The 20,403-nt window shown below is 42.5% G+C and overlaps 1 protein-coding gene across 1 annotated transcript in view; it reads left to right on the top strand.

Moving 5' to 3' along the window:
* The window catches only part of LOC138492615 (solute carrier family 2, facilitated glucose transporter member 11-like), a 306,936-nt gene that overhangs the window by 264,829 nt on the left and 21,704 nt on the right, over nucleotides 1-20,403 (top strand). Inside the window, exons 9-10 of the mRNA XM_069619908.1 lie at nucleotides 188-289; nucleotides 18,434-18,509. Coding sequence (XP_069476009.1) covers nucleotides 188-289; nucleotides 18,434-18,509 — 178 coding nt within the window. The remainder of the gene's footprint in view (nucleotides 1-187; nucleotides 290-18,433; nucleotides 18,510-20,403) is intronic.

Raw genomic sequence — 20,403 nt, 5'->3', positions numbered from 1 at the left:
CTTTAACAAGAGTGCCTTCGGCCTCTTAAAGTACATGCAGAATGGCTGCCCTGGCATCTGTGCCTTGCACTGATTTTCTGTTAAAAACATGCATTGGCAATACCAGCAGGTTTGGCTCTTGGCTCTGGTAGTGGCATTAGATATTATACTTTTTCTGGGCACTACAATAATATGCTTTTCTCCCTAGAGTTTCCTCATCGACAGGTTTGGCCGAAGAGGTCTTCTACTGACTGGATATTCTCTCATGGGCTTGGCCCTCGTTCTACTCACCGTCAGCCTCTCCTTAAAGGTTAGAGCATGCTTTATACATTCAAGGCTTTGCAATTTCATGCCATAAATGTTTTGAAAGCTGGGGAGGGAAGAAGACCTGGCAAGTGTGGCGACATGTCAAAATATCGAGTCGATAATAAAGTTAGTCTAAAATTTCAATACAAAATATCTACTGCACCAAACTCAAGCTCCAAAAATAAAATCAGCATGGCCTATGTATAGTGCTGGTGGGTTGTACAGGGCCGTGGAGTGTAAGAGGCACCTGCAGGAACATTTGAACACAACAGGCATTCCCCCTGTTAACTCTGCACCAACTGAGCCAGCTGGTAAGGATGCTAGATGCTGGTAAGGATTCTTGCGAAAAGGTAGTAGTCAATATTTGACATACAAAACCAATAAAAGAAATAGGGTTTGCATGTGATATCATGAGTTTGATATTAAGGTACATTTTATTTTATGTCACACTTTTATAAAATGGAACCAACAATACTCTCATCAGGATCTTCTACATTTGTCTTTGATCTTCTTTTCAATGAACCAGACTGAAGTCATCTGCCTATCACTCGTCAACCCATGCAGGTTACTTCTTCTGAACAAGCCCCAGCCTTATTCTCTATTGACCTAATGGCTGTGCTAGGGGTCTGCAACCCTTGGCTCTTCAGAAGTGTTGGATGGCAACTCTTGACAGCTCTAGCCAGCACAGACAATGGTCAGGGATCATGGAAGTTAAAAGCCAAAACATCTGGATTGCCGCATGTTGCAGACCCCAGTACTATTCAGATTGCATGGAACAGTATTTTCATTTTGCAGGTGTATTCCTTCCTTACCATGACCACCCTCTGTGTATTTCTGAATAAGCACATTGCCTTTGCCAATGACACAATTCTCAGTCATGTGCAGATAATGTTCATAAAGGAGACATTAGGATGTTGCATAATTCTAAAGCGTGTTATTGAACAGCTGAGGACCTCCAACAGGCAGCCTCATAGACTCTTCATCCTAGGTACTGATTAAGCAGATGCTAATTACAGGCCACCACAGCAATGCTGATATGACATGATATGGCATTAATAACACGCCTGTACACAAGTGTTTCTAGGCATGATTCTGCAATACGATAATGCTTCTTTAAGATCACCTGAACCTCTGCATTTCACTGTCTGTATTATGGATGTGAAAACTCTTGGTGTTTTGAGAGTCCATTTGACTGGGCCCACTTCATATCAGGACAGGGAAAGCTATGTGCAAAATAAAATCTTCACAAAACATAAAACCATCTCTCATCTCATTGCCAATGATTTGCTCGCCCAGCTTCCAACTAGCATCTCAGATTATGTGATAGTCTGTGCTACATATGCACCTAAGAGCATGGCCTCATGAAACCAATCAAACTTCTTCATGTAGACAAGCAAAGCTCGTCCTAGGGGCAATAAAACAGCACCCCACAGCTACCTGCCACACACATCATTCCATACCCACAGGAGGCTCTCTGCTTCACATGGTAAAATACCAACCTAGAACAAGAGTATAAATTCTGGCTGTAAGGCCTAAAGGACCATAGCGCCCATACATCAATTATAGAAGCGCTATCTAATGATATCAATAGATATTGCAGCATATCCTCCTGCAATCCAGGTTGCATCATCTCACATGCCCAGATTTTATTCGTTGCCTACGTGAGCATCTTCACATCGCACCGTCAAATAATATTCCAGGGAAGTGATTCAACACTGGACATGTATTCATCACAAGGGGATTGTTTCCTATATACTGCCAAAAAACACCTCAAACCAGCGAGCCAATCTCACGGCTAAGATTCCTGCAAGAGGAGCATCCACTCCTGCACACTAACAAGCATCCTCTGAAACCAACAAGCCAAAATCAAGAGCTGAAACCTTTAGGCTGCAAGCCAGCAATGTGAGCACTAATGAGCCCAAAGATCCACACACTGGGGCCCCTCAACTGGCCATCCAGGCAAAGTAGAGGGAATGGGCATGAAACAGAAGTGAATGTGCTCCAAAACCGACTCTGGCCAATGTGTGCACATGGAAAAACTTTGTCTACCAACATTCAGGAGTGGTTGTATATAAGGAATGTGAGTACATCATTTCTGCAATGCCCAGAAGAAACCTTATGTTGATTTATACTGCACACTGCTGCCATCCTGGTCTCCAGGTGCTCACATGGCTCTCTAAAAGTGTTGGTTAGTGAGGGAGGGAGAGATAGGTTAAAGGTTGTGCTCATCTGTTCATGCATGCAGACTCAGGGGAACCTGCCATCTGTGTGTGTGTTCTCTGTGTGCATTGTTACGTGCACTGGATTGTTGTGTCCAGGACGGTGGCGTCCAGTGACTGAGTTGTTTGTTGTCTGCAGAGATTGGGTTTTTAGCATGATTAGCGAGGGGTGTGTGGTTTGCATGTTTTGGTGCATTGTTTCACTAGCCCACTGGGTGTGTGATTATGAACATATGGTCCTTAATAGGTAACATGACATGTAGCAGATGGGATGCAGAGTAACTCTTACACCAAATATTCAGACCGACTCAGGAAAGTAGCCAAGTCCAATTTACTGTTTTAATATCAATTGTCTAAAACAGGGAGTTACAACGGACATCGCACAGCAATCTGTCTCGAAGCATTTCATAATAAATCACAATTATATCATAGAAACTCGTCATACAGGGCATCACACTATGTGGCAAATAGGAAGAACCTACAGGGGATTGTGATCAGGTCAGGTAGAACATCTAAGTATACTTTCTATAAGGGATCGGGTTGTGATAGGGCATCTACTGTCAGGTGGACAACTTAAACCTGCCTCTAGTGCAAGTCATCTTTAACACTTATTAAGTACACAAAATACTATTGGCTCCTAAACTATAAGGCCTTTTGTTATATGGCCCTCTAAGATTGGTTGGCACGCTTGTGCCATGTCTAAAACATTTGGCTCACTAGCAGCACGTAAGCTCCTACCCAGGTGCCAGGAGGTGGACTTGACTTCACCTCCCCACCCAATTAGCCCCACATCTCTCACCACCCATTCCTTCTGCCATGCAGATTGTCTTTGAACGTGGCCTTGCTGTAGATTCTCTTCTCTGGGAATATAAGGGTGCATGGGCTCACGCTTACCACAGTTCTGGTAATGCGTGCCCAACTTTATTTTCATCCAGGGCTCACGTGACAGGAGACCGCAATTAGGCCCATTTTATAGCATTTAATTGTCTTGAATTAATAAGACTTGGCACTCACGGTGTTCTTTCTTTGCACCTTTAATAAGGGATGATCCAGCTTCTCACGTCTCTGCCTTTGAGAATAGATAACCAGTTCCTGGCTGCCTTCAGCCTTGACATCAGGCCAGACAGCCCTTCTTAAGTTTTTTATCCTTCTTTCTCCATGGGTATGAGTTCACAAAAATGTTGACACTGATGTCCAGCTTCTATATAATGGCAGCTTCGCCTGCAGTCTATTCACTACATATAGCCAGCTTCCATGATCACTTGGTCTACGTGTGTTGCTGCATCTGTACATTTTGAATGGCTTGCATTTTCTGCAGTGCATCTCACACACACATATGCAATCTTCTTTCTGCATAGGAACGTTCACTCGATTCCTTATTTTGTCATCAGTTTCTATAAGGTCCTTGCATCATCTTCTTCTTACCTTCTTAGTGCGTCTCTCACTTCTTGTGATGTCACTAGCTTCTCTTTCTCTAGTTTTCATATTCCTTCGAGGACCGCTTTCAAGAGATTGTCATTTCTTCAGGCATATATCTGGTATGGCTTTCTTAACGGATACCTTTCCTCAAACACTCGTCACTGTATGGTCACAACTACTGGTGTCAAGCATGGTGCAGTCTCAGGCTTCCAACATACAGGCAGTAGGGTACGGGACTTCCTGCAGAGGCATTCGACTGTTCCTCTACAAGTACATGAGAGTTTTGGGGGGGTGGAAAAGAGAAGGGGGGTTGGTTAGTTGACCTCTGGTGATCTCTGGGTGTGGAGTAGTTTTATTGTTGTTTTTTCATGTATTGCCCCATGCTTGCTTTGGTCCAGGAGTATGGTTTGTAGTAAAATGTTCCTTTTTATGTTATGTTATGTTTTATGCTGTGCCAAATTGGCGCTAAAGCAATTCTCAGAGTACCTAGGCTAGCAGTGATCAGGCCTGTAAGCCAATGAGATTGCCAATGTTTCATTGTGAGCTTGGGCAAGTTGAAACCATGTGCAAGAATACAGAAGAGCAACATCCTTTTACCTAATCCCATAGGCCAGGAAAAGCCAGGTGTTATAGACAGAAATGCTGGGAGAGTCTATTGGCACTTTCAGATGGGGGTGGGTTTTGAATTGTGGCTCCTCTGGAAACAAATCCCTGAACCGGGCTCCCTGGAAGTTCTTGAGGCCTGATAGGAACTTTATGGCCATGGTTGTTGTGGTAACTGAGGCAAGAATCCTCCTGTGCTGAGGCGTGGCTGTTCTGGAAGTTAATCTGCATAATCCAGCCTTCTCTATTTTTTTGGATCAGGGCTGCAGTTACTTTTTCCTGTTAATAGAGGGCAGCAGGAGGATCCTAGGTCCAAAGATTGGTTTAGGGTTACCTCAGAACCTTACATTTACAGATCTATTTTGGGAATGATTTCTTGCTTCATAGCTTCACAAACTGAGTACACCTCATGTATGATTTATTCATTTGGATATTTGGCAGGGGGGTGTGCTACCTGCCATCTTATATGTGCATCAAAGTGCTTGACCTTAGACATTAATGTGAAATGACACAACAAAACAAGGCATGATGTAACCTGAAATAATATGACTTAACCAGCAAAAAACAACATCATATTCCAAAACATAAAAAGAGGTAAATAAATACTTTTAAAAATGAAATTAAATATTAGCATAACTCCCTTAAAAAACAAAAGATTCAAATTCTGATTGCCATTCCTAAGGGAGAATTACAAAAAGAAAATTACAAGGGCAGGGAAAGGTTAGGTTTGCATGCAGGGAGAGAGGAAGTGGAATTCCGAATAGGGGTAATTGGTGCTGGCACCCGCCTAAAAGCAAAATGGAAGGTGTACATCAAAAGTATACATTCAATTAACATGTGTTTTTATTTGGGACCAATACAAATTACGCCTAACAGCATACCAAACCTAAGAGAGCACAGCATTTAAAGCAGAACAGAGTATTGCAAACAGAGCATAGTGCAGCCATATAGCAAAAACATGGTGTAGCTACACATAACAAACAAATAATAATGTAACCCAGCAAAACAGAATTGCAAATGTAGAATGTCCCATAGAAGATATATCAGTGGTTGCACCCTACAAACGCATACACACACACACCACCCCCCAGCTACTAGATGTTAAGTCTGCTGCTCTGGAGGTTGACTGGCAAGTTGGAATGCAATGCGGTCTTGGAGGACAATGCCTCCACATCCTTCTTCCATTCCACCCTGGGGCAAATTGCTCTATTAAGAGGTGGTGCCTCTACAGACAAGAAGAAGAAACATTGGCAAGTGAGGAAGGTCTCATTATATCATATGTCCCAGTCATACCTTGAAAGACCATCAGACCAGCACACCCACCGTTGCCTTTGCTTTCTAATGCAGCATCTCCTTCTTCATTCCACAAAACAGCACCAGACCCAATCTCTGCCTAGAGGAGTGTCTTCTTCTTCAGATCATAAAAAGCCATCTGATAAATGAACCTCACTCTTTTTATTTTTGTTGAAGAGCTCCTCCTCCTTTATAAAGTGTAAAGCTCTTTGCAAGCATTCCATAATCTCAATTAGCACCCAGTGGGGGCTAAAGGGCATCTAACTGGACCGGGCATTACCTGGCCCAGCAAAGCCCCCACCCATCAGGGTTTACTGCTTAAGTGGTGATGGTTATGTAACACATGTAGCCCCCTGTGTAGGGACCCTAAACTGTGGAGTGACTGCACTCTCAAGGAATGTATAACAACATATTATCAGAATATTGTGCTGTTTGCTCTCGTTACACCTGTCCCTTGGTCTGTGGCCAGTCTAGTATGGCACTCTAAGGGAAGGTCTAAACATTTCAGTTCTCTCCCCAATGTGTCCACTTCTTTCGCCTGTCACACAATCCCCTCTGTCCTCTGTCCCTCCTGACAGTCAGATGGGCAGTCCCTACTATATCTCGCTGGAATCTGCCAGGTGCCGTTAATACCTAAAAAAGAATAAAGCTGCCATGCTTTAAGGATAGGCTGAACCTCATCTGAAGCCCATCATGCACCCACACACTGGATAATTTCAGTATTTCCCCATAAGTACAAGAAATTGCCAACACAGTTATGCACTCATTCACAGGAACATTAAGCATTTGCCATTTTCTTATCAGTGATAAGCTTGAATCATTCTATGCTGACTCTGCAGGAATGTTAACTATCACAAACACCATCCCCAACACTCATTCCTTTCTTACCACTCTTTCATATGAATTTGACCCTTCCCTCCCCCTTATCCTTTCCCCTTCTCTGCTGCCCTTTGCCATTTTCTCCCAGACAAGTTCTGGATACCTTTGGTGGTTAGGGGCGAGGGGGGCAATGCTCCATGTTGCATTCCTCTCTGACAAAGATTAATCCATGCATTTGAGTTAATTTTAAATTGATTTATTTAAGTACTTAAGTTCACAGACATATAAGGAGCCCACAGTGGCTGCTCAGGCCATCACCATCAACCTCTCCACTCTCCAGAACTTTTCGAAGTCTGCATGGTTCCAGGATGACCTCACAACACAAGGACCAATGTCCAGGCTTGAGCTACTGGTCTGGCTACCTTAGGAATGGCAAGGAGTGTGAGTATAGAAAGGACAGTGAGGATAGAGGGTGGGTTCATGGGTACAGTAGTTTGGGAAGGGTAACATGGATAACCAGGGAATCGTTGTAAACCATAACCACTGTTATTGTCCACAGGAAGACCAAACACACCACTCTCCAGATAGGCCACTTAGACCAATGCAAATATACAATTAGACACCTCTTTCAGGTATTCTCTATACAACCAAATATATTGCATGGATGTACGCTAACAGACACATGGAATTTTATGACATAAAACACATGATACTCCTAGTGTGCCATAGGTTGTACAGATTCATCTAAATGGCACCTCCTTTCATTCCTATCCCCAATTTCTCTGTTCACTTTCACCTATCGCATATTCTTGACTGCGCCACCTTTGGGCCTCTGGCTTGGCAGTTCCAACAAAAGTAACCTTTCCTCTCTACACAGACACATTGGAACATACTTGCCACGTTCAACACTATTCGTGCACGTTTCATACTTATTAGTGTTTCATGCAACCAAGCACTCCCAATCACTACATTGTACTATTTAACTTTTGAGTTTGTCTTACCTTGCTTATATCTCTTTCTCGCTTCCACATCACCTATTCCTCTTGTTAGCAGACTAATGTCTGGAAATCCCTTGCAGGGGCACAGTATGCCGACTAGCAGACAAGCCTTGGCGACTACAGTAATAATTTGGCATAGTCTGAAAATGTTGTGACATAGTATGACCTATCATAAAACACCATCAGACCAACCAACCAACCCCAGTCTTTCATACATATAACAACTATTATTCACACCACCAAACTCCATCTCAGATTAACCAACCTTTCACTGTCTTCCGGGACTACAACAACTTCACTGTCTTACAATAAGGCAAAATTCATCATCTCAGATGAACGAGCAAATGGCAGTCATCACAGGCCCTTCCTTTCTGAGGCCATTAACACATTTCTTTTTGTCAAAAGTGTTAATTGCATGCAGGGAAACACAAACCTTAGTACTTAGATTTTGTTGAGTCACTATCATGCAAATTTCCTATCTATCTCTGTTTTGTGTCTAAATTCCATCTAGTATATTCCAAGTAAATACCCACACAACTGGATGGGTTGATGAAGCTTTATTCAGGAACTCAGTTAAGGCTGCAGTGCTCTCCCTTTGACTAGCACTTCAACTCATTTAGTTCCTACAATACCTTTCTAATGTCTCTACATTCTAATAGTTACCGAGGGAAGTGTTCTATTCAGAATGGTATGAGATCACAGAGGCACTGGTAACTTGAACTATGTACATTTAAGACTATTTACAATTACATCACCTTCTGCAATTCATAATTTACAGACGGCATGTACATTGGATTCCGCTGGAATCCACCTTCTTTTACCAGGGGCTAGAAATGGGTGGATTCCTTGGGAATACATTGCTTTTACTGCCGCATGAAAATCTCATGCAGCTTTAAAAGCACAAAGCAGGAATACTTGGCGGAAATGTTAATTCTGTCACGTGCTCCTTCTCTGCCTCCAAATGGCTATAGAATGTCACAGAGCGTCAAAGTAATACATAAATGGCAAACACCCAGCTTTTATGCACACTCCAGGGGTTAGAAAATAAGCCCCATTATAAACCAACAAGTTCATTCTTAGCCACTGAATCATTGCTTCTATTTGAACTAATAATGAGCAACATGTATTCTTAAAAGGGGGTGATATTGTAAATTGAATGATGTAGCGTACAACATAGATTTAGGTTAAGAGTATTTATTACGAGAAACCCCAGGTGGGTGAACTCCCTGTGAAGCAATGGATCCTCTTTCACTCCAGTGTCGTTCTCGAACCTGCCGTGTTCAAGAACAACGTCAGAGTTACATCACAACATCTCCCTCCAAGGATGATCAAGGAAAGGAAAACAGAGTAGAGAAACAAAGGGACAAAGCAGGGATAAACTATATTAATAAAAAGGATGCATTTAATAGTAAACATGGTCACTCTTGAAATTTGGAGCAACTCTCCTGTTCCTCAGGAGCATCCTTTTGGCAGGGAATGGATCACCACTACTAGTCTTCATCGCAGTATCAGTATAGGGTTGGTCTTGAATCTGTTCTTGACCTTTGAAATCATACGACAGCTCACTTGATCTGTGCAGTTCTCCAGAAGATAAAATATCATCACATGGCCACTATGTTTCATCCTCCAAAACTACTGACTTCTCTGATGCTTTTACCACTCTCTGTCCCTGAATTTGGGCAACCCTTTTAAAATGTTCCTAGGTTCTTTTACACACCCCCAATCTCCTTCCTTAAATGTACTTTTCCTTACATGCCAAGTATGGTCAAAATTCTCTTTATATTTCTTTTGTTTCTCTTTCACGCTCCTTATTATACTCTCAATGTCTATTCTTTTACATCTTTTTGTTGGTAACCATTGTGGTCTCAACCTGTTTAACGCTACTTCCCCTCTCATCACGATAAACGGTTCTTCTTCTGTTGTAGAATGAGGAGTCATTCTATACGCATTTAATGCCTCTTTTAGTGTATCTCTCCATGGTAACAAATTGACCACAGTGAGTTGTATTATATTCTTTACAAAACCATTCATGCACTCCACCCATCCGTTAGCCATGGGATGATAAACTGAAGTGACTATGTTCTCAATGTCTCTATCCTTTAAAAACGCTTGCATTTTCTCTGAGGTAAATTGTGCCCCATTGTCTCTCCATTCAACCCACTTTGAGGTGTAATCTAACAACACAACTATATATATTTTTGGGTATCAAATTTCTCGAAAGGCCCTGTAATGTCTATGTCCAATTTCTTACACACCATGTTTGAAATCTCTCAACAGGTTATAATGGTGTAACATGCATCTTCTTGCTCTTATCGCTTACCGCACATGTCTGGCAATTCTTTACTAGCTCTTCAATTTCATTCCACATCCCTGGCCACCATTAACATTCTCTGATTCTTCTTTTCATACGATTTCTTCCAAGATGCCATGAATGTGCCAAATCCATTATTCTTTTCCTTAATGTTACAGGAAGAATTATTTGATCGCCCCTGAAAACACACACTGAATCTTCTGCAATTTCATCCTCAATTTGTGTGTATTCTTTCAGTGCATGGTCAACCTTCCCCCATCCTTTTTGTCCGGCTTGATACAGTAAACTTTACTCGGGGTCTTCTGCAGATGATCAGACCCACTCTTCTTTTGGTATTCCTGGTTCAATATGTGCAATAATGCATTCCATATATTTCTCCTAAAAAAACTCTTCATTTTGTTCTCCGGTATCCCAAGTTAAAATAGAGAAACAATCTGCAATTACATTCATCTTTCCAGGCATGTACACTATCTTCACATTAAATTGCATTATGTCAAGGATCCACCTACAGATCCTAGGGGACACTAAGTGCGGATTCTTAGTATGTAAGATGTTTATCAATGGCTTGTGGTCAGTCTTGAGGGTTACTGGAAGGCCCCATATTAGACCTCTAAAATGTTCCAGAATCCATCTGACTCCAAGGACTTCCTTTTCTTTGGTTGAGTAGTTTAGTTCTGCTTCTCTCAGTACATGCGAAGCAAAAGCAATTGGTACTGTACCATTATCGTGGACTTGTTCCAAAACTCCACCCAGGCCAACATTACTAGCATCAACTGTAATTACGTTAGGGGCTGTGCTGTTGAACATGGTGAATGTTGGTGCACTGTTTATGTTCTTCTTAATGTTTTCTAGTTCATCTTTGCACTCTTCAGACCATTCAAACTTTGTTGACTTGTTCTTGAGCTCTCATGTGCTGTGTTCTGTCTGTAAAACGTGGTATGGATTTTAAATAGTACTCCGCTAGCCCCAGGAAACTGCACAGTTGGTCTTTATTTGAAGGAGCAGGCATTTTTTATATTGTTTCCACCAGATTTCTCTTTGGACTGATCCCATTCGGTATTTATAATGTGTCTCAAATACGTCACTTCTCTCAATTTAATCTTACATTTATCCATTTTAAGTGTGAGACCTTTTTCTTGTATGACCTGCAGAACTCCTAACATTTTGGCATTGTGTTATTCTTCCATCATGGTTGCAATCAGAATATTGTCTTGGAAATGATATACACTGTGAAGGCCGCCAAACAACTGTTGCGTCAGTCTCTGAAAAACTGCAGAAGCAGATGCTAAGCCGCAAGGCATGCACCTATATCTGAAAGACCACAGGGGAGTGACAAATGATGTTAAGTGTTTTGAGCTTTCATCCAGAACTACTTGATGGTATGCTGACGATAAATCAAGTGTAGTACAGTATTTGGCAAGCTTCATGTTTGTCAGCATCTCACCTATATTCGGTAGGGCATGCCTATCATCCAAATGTTGGCATTGAGATACAGAGGGTCAACACACATTCTTATGGAATTATCTGGTTTGCGTACAATTGCAATCGGGGATAACCACTCAGAGGGCTCGATGTGCTCTATAATCATCTGTTCAAACAGTTTAGTCAAGTCTTTCTGCAGTTGCAACTCTCGTTCCCAATGGAATGTTTCTCACCTTGTGTGCAATGGGCTTGGCATGTCTCGTCAAAACAATCCTATGTTTGAAACCTTTGAGCATACCTATGTTTTCATTGAATACTAAAGGAAATCTTTTTGCTAGCCCTTCATTGGTATTATAATCCTCATTGGACACACATAATATCAGAATACTCTCTCCTGGGTGTATCTTTATTCGGAGGGCTGCGTGTTCTTCCCTTCCTACCACCGATGATCCATTTCCTGCCACAAACAACTTACAGTACGTCTCTCTTCCCTCAAAGTTTAGTAGAACCCATTTATAAACAATGATGTTGATAGGACTTTTGCTGTATCCTGTGGTCCTGACATTTGTTGTCCTCAAATCTTCATATCGCCCATTCAATTCTTTGTTGAATGTTAGGAGGTCTACTATTGTGTATGGTGAACCTGTGTCCACCATCACTTGCATAGGTATCTTATTGATATACATGCACACCCATAAACCTCTCTTTCCTCCTGGGGTGATCATCAAGATTTGTATGTCACGTTTTTATTTGGAATTTAACACAGACAATATGCTGCTTGGGTCTCCTATTTCTTCCAAAGCTCTAATATTAGCATTAGTGGGCGGTTACTTTCCTCATATGTTCTGCCGTTTAGAGCCATTCTTCCCATTTCTCTGCCATTCCTGCACACTTTTCCTTCTTCTGCATATGCTGGGCATTCTCTGTCACCATTTGTGTGTCTACCTCGACCACATTTGTGGCATCTCCATTGCATTTTATTTTCTCTTTCTCTTCTAGGTTTTTCAGAAGGTCTCATTCTTATCAATGCTATTATGGCATCTTCTTCAGCATCACCTTTTTCCGCTTGTACCCTCTTGATTTCCTCTGTATCTTGTTTGTTTAGTACTGTCTTCATGCCTCTACCTCCCCATTCCATAGTCCTGGCGATCTCCATTGCCTGGTCTAAAGTGGGGTCTTTAGCCTGCCATAATCTTTGCTGTGGTGTGGTTTGGGAATCAGCAGTGTGGGGCACTAATTGATCTCTTAAGTATTCTTCTGCAACGCCTGTGACCCTGCACGTTGCCATTAATCCCCTTAGAACAGCAATATAGGTGTCCACTGATTCACCTTTATGCAATTTCCGAGAGAAGAAATGATATCTCTCAAGTACCACATTTGTTTTATTTCCAAAATGTTTGGAGAGTTTATGAAGGGCAACTTCATAGCATTTGTTGCTACTAGCACTAGTGGAATCTTCTACTCCCTCGTCACTATTGCTTTGGTCGGATAGGGTGCAGAGAATTCTGAGTGCTTCAGCACCTATGCAATTTAACAGAGTGGCCTCTTTAAGGTCATCGTGGAATTTTGTTCCACCAATAGCTTCTAAGTACACTTGGCGTGTGCCGCCCACTGTTCCCACTGTATGGTGGGGTTATCAGGATTTGCAAGGAAGGGGCAAGGAGCAGGAGTATTCTACATTGTTATGTTCGCTGTTCACTGTGTTTTGCTCACTGGTCACTGGGTTTTACTCACTGTTAACTCTTTCATTATTTGTTATGTCCATTGTGCAAGCATTCATTTTGTATAATGGGGTTCTGGATCGCATAAAGTGTGATGAGGCTTTGTTATTATTTAATTTATTAAAGCATTCATAATGTTTGCTAAACCGCTGATATAGTGTGGGGCCTCGTTATTCTGCTGATGTTTGGAGAATAGTGAATACAAATGAGCGATTTTGTTGCTGTGCTGGTCCTTGCAACAGCGTGGCTATGCAACACTGAAAATGCTGACTACGGTCCGTATTGTGTTGCTATAGTAACATTGGACACAATGGGCCTCATACACGGAAGGCGGTAAGGGTTAACGGTCACCGGTAATGGTACCGGTGACCGTTAACCCTTACCGCCTTACTACGAGGTCCCTTTGCGGGTTGGTACTTTAACGCCTGCTTTTTAGCAGGCGTTAAAAACCAACCCGCAAAGGGACCAGGTTGCTAATTACGGTACTGCAATTTGTGGTACCGTAATTAGCACCTTCCCCATTCCCATTATGCCCTATGGGGCACAAATGGGAATGGGGAAGGGCAATGGGGGAAGGGGGAATTACTGCCCCGCCAACCTTGGAATAGGGCGGTAATTCCCCTTTCCTCCAAGGCGGCACCGGTATTTTACCGGCATGGACCAAGGTGCCTAATAGCACCTTGGTCCACCACCTACCGTGTAATGAGGCCCAATGATTTGCAGGCAAGATGGCCGTCAATTGTGGGAACATTTTAGGTCCTTTCTTCTAGTAATTTCAAGGATCAACGTCATATGCGCGCCGGGCCCTGTAATTGAATGATTCCTCTTTGTGTTACATGTTGAGTGTCCTCGCGCCTCTCTTTGGTTTTATAATATATCCATTCTGGCCCCCCTGTGCAGTGTACTTGCGGTTGGTTCGCTGACTTTAATTTATTCTGTTCCGGCTTGCTTGTTGCGTTAGACACCTTTTGCATTGTTCAACCTGTGCTCGTGGGGCCTCAGGCAGTGGTCCTCTCTCTCTCTAGAGGCTCTCCCTTCCTCGTCGTGAATTATTGTAAATTGAATGATCTAGCGGACAACGTAAATTTAGGTTAAGTGTATTTATTACGAGAGCCCCCAGGTGGGTGCAATCCCTGTGAAGCAACAGATGCTCGTTCACTCCGGCTGCGTTCTCGAACCTGCCGGGCTCGAGAACAACGTCGGCGTTACATCACAACAAGTGAGTGAATGGCATTTAGGACGGAAGTTTCCTTTCTGTGTTAAATGATTAACATGACATATTTTCGTAGAAAGGGTAAACGGAAGGGAGGCCATGTTGAGCTTGTGATGACTGAAATGAAATGCATAAAACCTTGCAAAAGGCTTTTATGCATTTCATTTCTGTTATGGCTCATTTTCCTTGATTTGTACGGCGCAGAGGAGGTGCGGAACGCAACTTATGCTTCTGCCACTCCTTTCCTCGCCACCATACAAATACTCCCTCATTTGCACCAGCATGGATGTTCATGCCGCCGCAAATGCTGTGGGTTACTATGGAGTCCACGGACAAAGCAGGCGGACCCCACAGGAATCGAGTGTAAAAGCTGCCTGTCATGCATGCATGGCAGGTAACATTGACGTAATTTGCACGGTGGAGTGCAAAAGGGTGCCCCCTCTCCCCTTTGCACTCCTCTGTGCAAACGATTCAAATTCAGCAGTGGGATCCCCTGTGCATGAAAGTGTAGACATATCAGTCCCTGCTCCCGAATTACGGGGAACTCCAAAATAACCCCTAAGGTGGAAAAATGTGATCGCTTTATGAGCGTAAAACTTAAGTGGGATAAATGCTAACCTTTTGCTCAAAATATTGGTGAATCTGACACAGAAGAGGTTATGTTATGTTCTGGTTTGTGATGCATAGTTGTTACATTTCACTGTGTAATAAGTTGCGGGCTTGAAGGTGCACATTAGGAACAAATGCTCTATACATAATATATTACACACTCCGTGATAACTCACAAAGGCAATACCTTCAATTCGCACCCGGGAAGTGTGCTGAGCCAATCCGGTGGCTGGGTCAGCGGGCGGAAACGCACAGCGTACTGCCCTCTGTTCCAGCCACCCGAGGCCCTTCCGCGAGTGGTGACATCTTTTGTCTATCATGTGGGATGGCAACCTCTCTGCCAGTCCTTGCATCGGCCTGGACTGCTCGTTCGTTACTGCCCATCTACTCCCTGCGGCTGGGGCATAATTGATACATTAGCTCTTGCATATAGATACGTGGAATACTGTGCATTGATGCACAAATCAGAAGTTGCAAGGGGGCGTCCGAATGTGAACCTCACAGATAAGCTCCTTCAATTCACAGTGTGGAAATGCTCAGGAATTTCACCTGTTTCTAACATCCACAGTGCGAAGAAAATATTGCCGAAAGGTGTTTTGTGTCCTTCTCTGCATTTCCCCATTTTCAGAAAGAACAGCCTGAACTGCTACTGTCAAAAACTACATTTGCACCCCTCTTCCTAGAGAAGGGATGTATTTAATACCCATCATAGAGAATTGCACTATTTTGGATGCTGATATCAAAAGCCCCTGCCTGGCACTCACATCAATTTAGTGATTCAATGGTCAGTCAGTTAATTGGTGCATAGAACAGAGACTTTGGTTTGCATTAGAGTGTGTAGAGTGTGCAGGGTCAGATTGGGGCACAATAATCAGCCCAGACACCAAAAGAAAAGTGACCCACCTTTGCATATCACATTTCATGTTTTTTCCCTGAATGTTCAAGTAATACCTGAGAGACAATATTGAACAAATCAGGGCAAATGATTGAATATATTGCATATTGCCTAGACATATTGGACAAAGACACCACCTGCTCAGTAGATGAAGCACTAAATTCCCCCACATTGGCCCACACAACTGTGCCACACTGGCTGTCGGGTCAGCCCTTCAGGCGTTGGCATGTTGCCCTTTGAGCCCGTTCTATCCGTGACATGCATTTTCTTCGGTATTTTGCACATGACATGTGTATGGTTTTAATATAAATCCATATCACAATTAAAAACAAAATAGAAAATAATCATTCCAAGATGTCTGGTACAATCCTACTGCACTCTTTCGAAATACCCCTCTGAGATAGAGGAAGGGGACTCATAGCATTAGAAGGGGAGCCAGCCAGCTTTGCTTGAAATAAAAAGGCATTCTGGGAACATTGGAATGGCCACAGATCTTTTTTATTTGACTAATATGCCTGTGGGAAAAGGGTTGTATGCTTGAATCACTAAGTACATAATGCACACTGGGATTGGTGTTCATACATTTTTCATAACACTCATCCAAAATGTTGTAACATTGAATGCAGTATTCTGTCTCAAGACATGGGTGTAAGGATAAAACAGCTGTGACGTCATTTGTCCAAGTGTCCAAACTGCAGAAGTTCAGCAGGGTCTGTACAGACAACCTAAGACGTTATATACATCCTGGTGTACAGGCCTGAGTACACGGGCCAAAGTGCAGGTTTTCATTGACACAATATGACCACTATATATCCTAAGCCAGCAGCTCCCTCTAGTGGTGACAACAGGTGAAGCTATGCGAATTGGCATTGTCTCTATGTATACTAAGGAAACAGCTCCCTCTAGCGGTGACAAAATATACTGCATCAGACAAACATACAGGGACAAACGTATCTGGCCTTTTATTATATTGTTTGATTGAATTAGATATAGGATGGACCCCTGAAAGATTTTCATTAAACATGGTACTTAGGTTTTGTATAGCACTGCACCCGGCATCGCTCTGTAAAAGCCTGCACATATCATTCCTATTACACCTCATGACTCTAATAATGACCTACCACAGTGTGTGCAATGCACATCTCTGTAGAATTCCATCCACTACTTCATTAAAGCCATGAGAAGCTTATCAGATTCCGTTCTTTTGAATTCATTAATTTGTCAAGTCACAGCCATTAGTTGATAACTATGGAGCCGTTTATGATAGTGTCTTTCACTAGTGTGCTGCTGGCTTTACGCCATGAGATCAGGAATCTATTTGCAAGTTGTCTCTTATTTTAAACCACAAAGATGGCTTTTAATTGGATTTCTTTTTATAAAACTGCTTGAAATAGTTTCTTTGGAGCTCATTGCAGGTTGTATATTGCTGTGTTTGCCATCTGGAATACTTCTTGCATCAGACCGGTGAAGAGACTCAAGCCTTCAGTGAAAGGATGGTCTGACCATGTATTATAAGGACTAAAATAAGCCAATCTGTGCATTATACAGATTTTGCAGAACACCTCTGCTTTCTGTGCCCTTATAATGGGTGCCTGCCTTTAGCCTTGTTCCTCCGAATGGTCTCAGAACTTAGTGACCTGCAATATCCCTATATTGGACAGTAGGGGGCACTTTATCCCACATATCATAGTCTAGTTGTGACATCACTACTCACCTGTAATAGGATAATAACTTCACAAGTGGCGTTGTGAGGTCAAGATGTCGGTGGCCAAAGCCACCACTAAAGGTACTTGCTGTGACAATGTACATTCTTTAGTTGAGAAGTAGGAGTTTTTGCTAGTATGTTTATGTTATGCTCTGATGTGGTTTAACACGGGAGAGCTGGAATATGTATGCATGTTACCATTCATTGCATGATGCAAAACCGGACTTTAAAATAAATGCACCTTATTAAACTGCTTAAAGCTTGTGTTTGCATTCTGGTGTGTTTTCTGCACCCTGACAGATTTTAAATATCAGCAACTGGGAAAACCAAAGGGAATGACGATGGGCTCACGTGTTCCTGAATAATAAAATACCCTCCAGCAGAGGCTCAAAGAGCATTGCAAGTCACCTGGGAGGCCCGCGATCCTTAAAAGGAACTTGACCTTCTACCTAGTTCCTCTGTTTGATGACTTGCAACATCCTTTAATTCACCTTTAAGGGTACTTTATAAATCCCCAAATCTCGCCGTTTAGCAGGTTTTGCCTGATTTTAATGATCCTTTAGACTGTAAATTAGCTCATTGGGTCAAGTAACTGCTTCAGAGCAAACCTCAAGTTTAACCCATCACATTTCTCCCAACATCAATAAACTGGGCACCAATGAGATGATTAGCGATAACACCTATTATTTTAAAAGTTAAGTTTAAACTTGTGATTTGTGTTATATAAATTGTTAATAATATGAATGCCACTTGCATTATTGAAGGCTTGCTGCTTGCCTTCGTCTTCCTCAGCAGTTGGCCCCTCTCTTTAGATTAGCCCCCGCTATCTTTCCCTGCTGCTCTGATGTTCTCAAAGGGGAGTTGCTCTCTGGCTTGTGATTGGTCAGACTCTAACCCTGGCACTTCTATTCCCACCTCCAGGTCTGGTTCCCATGGCTGTCCTATGCAAGCATCGCTCTCATCATCCTTTTTACTCTGCTCTTTGGCGTCGGCCCAGGTTAGTACTATTCATTAGTGGGGGGGCTCTTGGATGCAGGAGGGGGCTGGCGAGACATATGTGATCATTATTTTGATATGAGGACAGGTATACGCTGACGGAAATTCAAGATGACGAACGGTTCTAATATGAAAACAAACAAAATTGTTCATAGAACATTATGCCTATTTAATCATGAAGCACATGCAACTGAATGGCCAAATTAGCTCATCCTTAGTTACAAATGCTGTCTTTCAATATAAATCTGTGGCCTGTGTTCAGGCAGATGCCTTGCCAGCCTTACGTAGAGGTAATGTGTCATTACTTGCAAGAACTGTTCAGGCATTTACTTGGCCTACATAGACAGGTCGACAATGTTTCGGCCACGTATAACAACTAAAAAGTGGCCTGTTTCAGGATCATGCATCCAAATATCCTTTCTATAATGTTTACTGATGTGGAATCTGTGCATCATGTCTAGGTCCCATGGAGGAATCTGTAGGTCTTCCTGCAAACAAGAAATGATGGAGCTGATTACCTTCAATTCTTTGCTCTCTCCAAAATGGGATTTCTAAGCTGAGGGAACATGTATTGCACCCTGATTGATTTGCAGTGGAAAGAATACTAGTCTAGAAGACATACTAGGGACTAATTCATGCTAAGATCCTGATAAAATCAATCGGTTACTATTGCTTACGATTGCCAGGGAGCACTGGCATCCGATTGGGCGGTCTATGAATGGTCGTCCTTTAGATGCGTGCTCGGGGCTGTCACTCATATTCGTTCACCACCCCATCAAGTACGGGTCTTTCATATGTCTCAGAGCAATCCTGTCTTTCTATTCCTGCTCTATAGGCAAGCCTAAAAAATGCTTGAAACAGATCCATCGAAAGGATCAATTTGCCTGCATAAAGCCGGAGAGTTCCATGTAAATCTCCTGCAATTCCTAATGCACCACAAAATCTGCCAGGGCTGGGGTAGGTGAAACCATACCACAAGCCCAATGACATCATAAAAAGAGGCTTTGTATAACCTATGGGTCGGGTGACATCACAGGAAGTGAGATTTGAGAAATTCTAAAAGTCTATAACACGCATGACATTAATAAAAAAAAGAAATATAACTAGGAAATCTTCAAGTGTTTAGTGGCTGCTAACATATGTCAGCCAATGCCTCATATGCCTGGTGTAGTCACCATATGTAACAAAAATGTCACATGTAAGCTAAAGTCTCACATCTATAGTGGCTGCTATTATATGCAGAGAACCTCCTCAAATGCCCCCGTTGGGCCGTCCTATGTTAAAGCTTTTATACTACGCCAATCGTCTCTTAAGTGGTCAGTCATAAAACTTGATTCTACACAAGCCCCAAGAGTGCATCACATTTAAAATCAACATGCTTAACATACATGTATGGATAGAATACGTTACATGGTTAGCACAATACAACACATGATATTTAAAAGTAGATGCACATTCTTCTGGGGGGACCAGTGGCCTGTCTATGTATTGGTTTCTTAGCCTTAATGCAATACAAATATAGGTTTGTAAGGCTACTGAAACTATCGGCTCGGCGGCAACTAATACATATTTCAGAGCTACGCTAATGGCTATAATGGCCATACGCCTAAACAGGGGGAAAGGGGTCTTCTGCCTAATCTTTGTGAATAACTTACACAGGAGGATAGAGTGCTTGGTGGCCCCCTCTACTTGAGGGCAGTCTGGGCAGGTAGACCTTTGGAGGGGGGAGTGTGTTCTCCAGTTGTACACCTAACCACTCGGCAAAAAGCCGAACCTGAAACGTGTTATAAGAGACCTACCACTGCAGAAACCAATGTGGTCCAAGTAGTCAATCCTTTATGCTTTGATAGAAATAGTGCCATGCTTTCTGTTCGACTGTTTGAGAAGTTCTTTTT

Source organism: Ambystoma mexicanum, chromosome 10, assembly GCF_040938575.1.
Source record: "Ambystoma mexicanum isolate Mex_15411 chromosome 10, UKY_AmexF1_1, whole genome shotgun sequence".
In the NCBI taxonomy this organism is placed as follows: domain Eukaryota; kingdom Metazoa; phylum Chordata; class Amphibia; order Caudata; family Ambystomatidae; genus Ambystoma; species Ambystoma mexicanum.
This window is presented reverse-complemented; position numbering and strand designations above follow the sequence as displayed.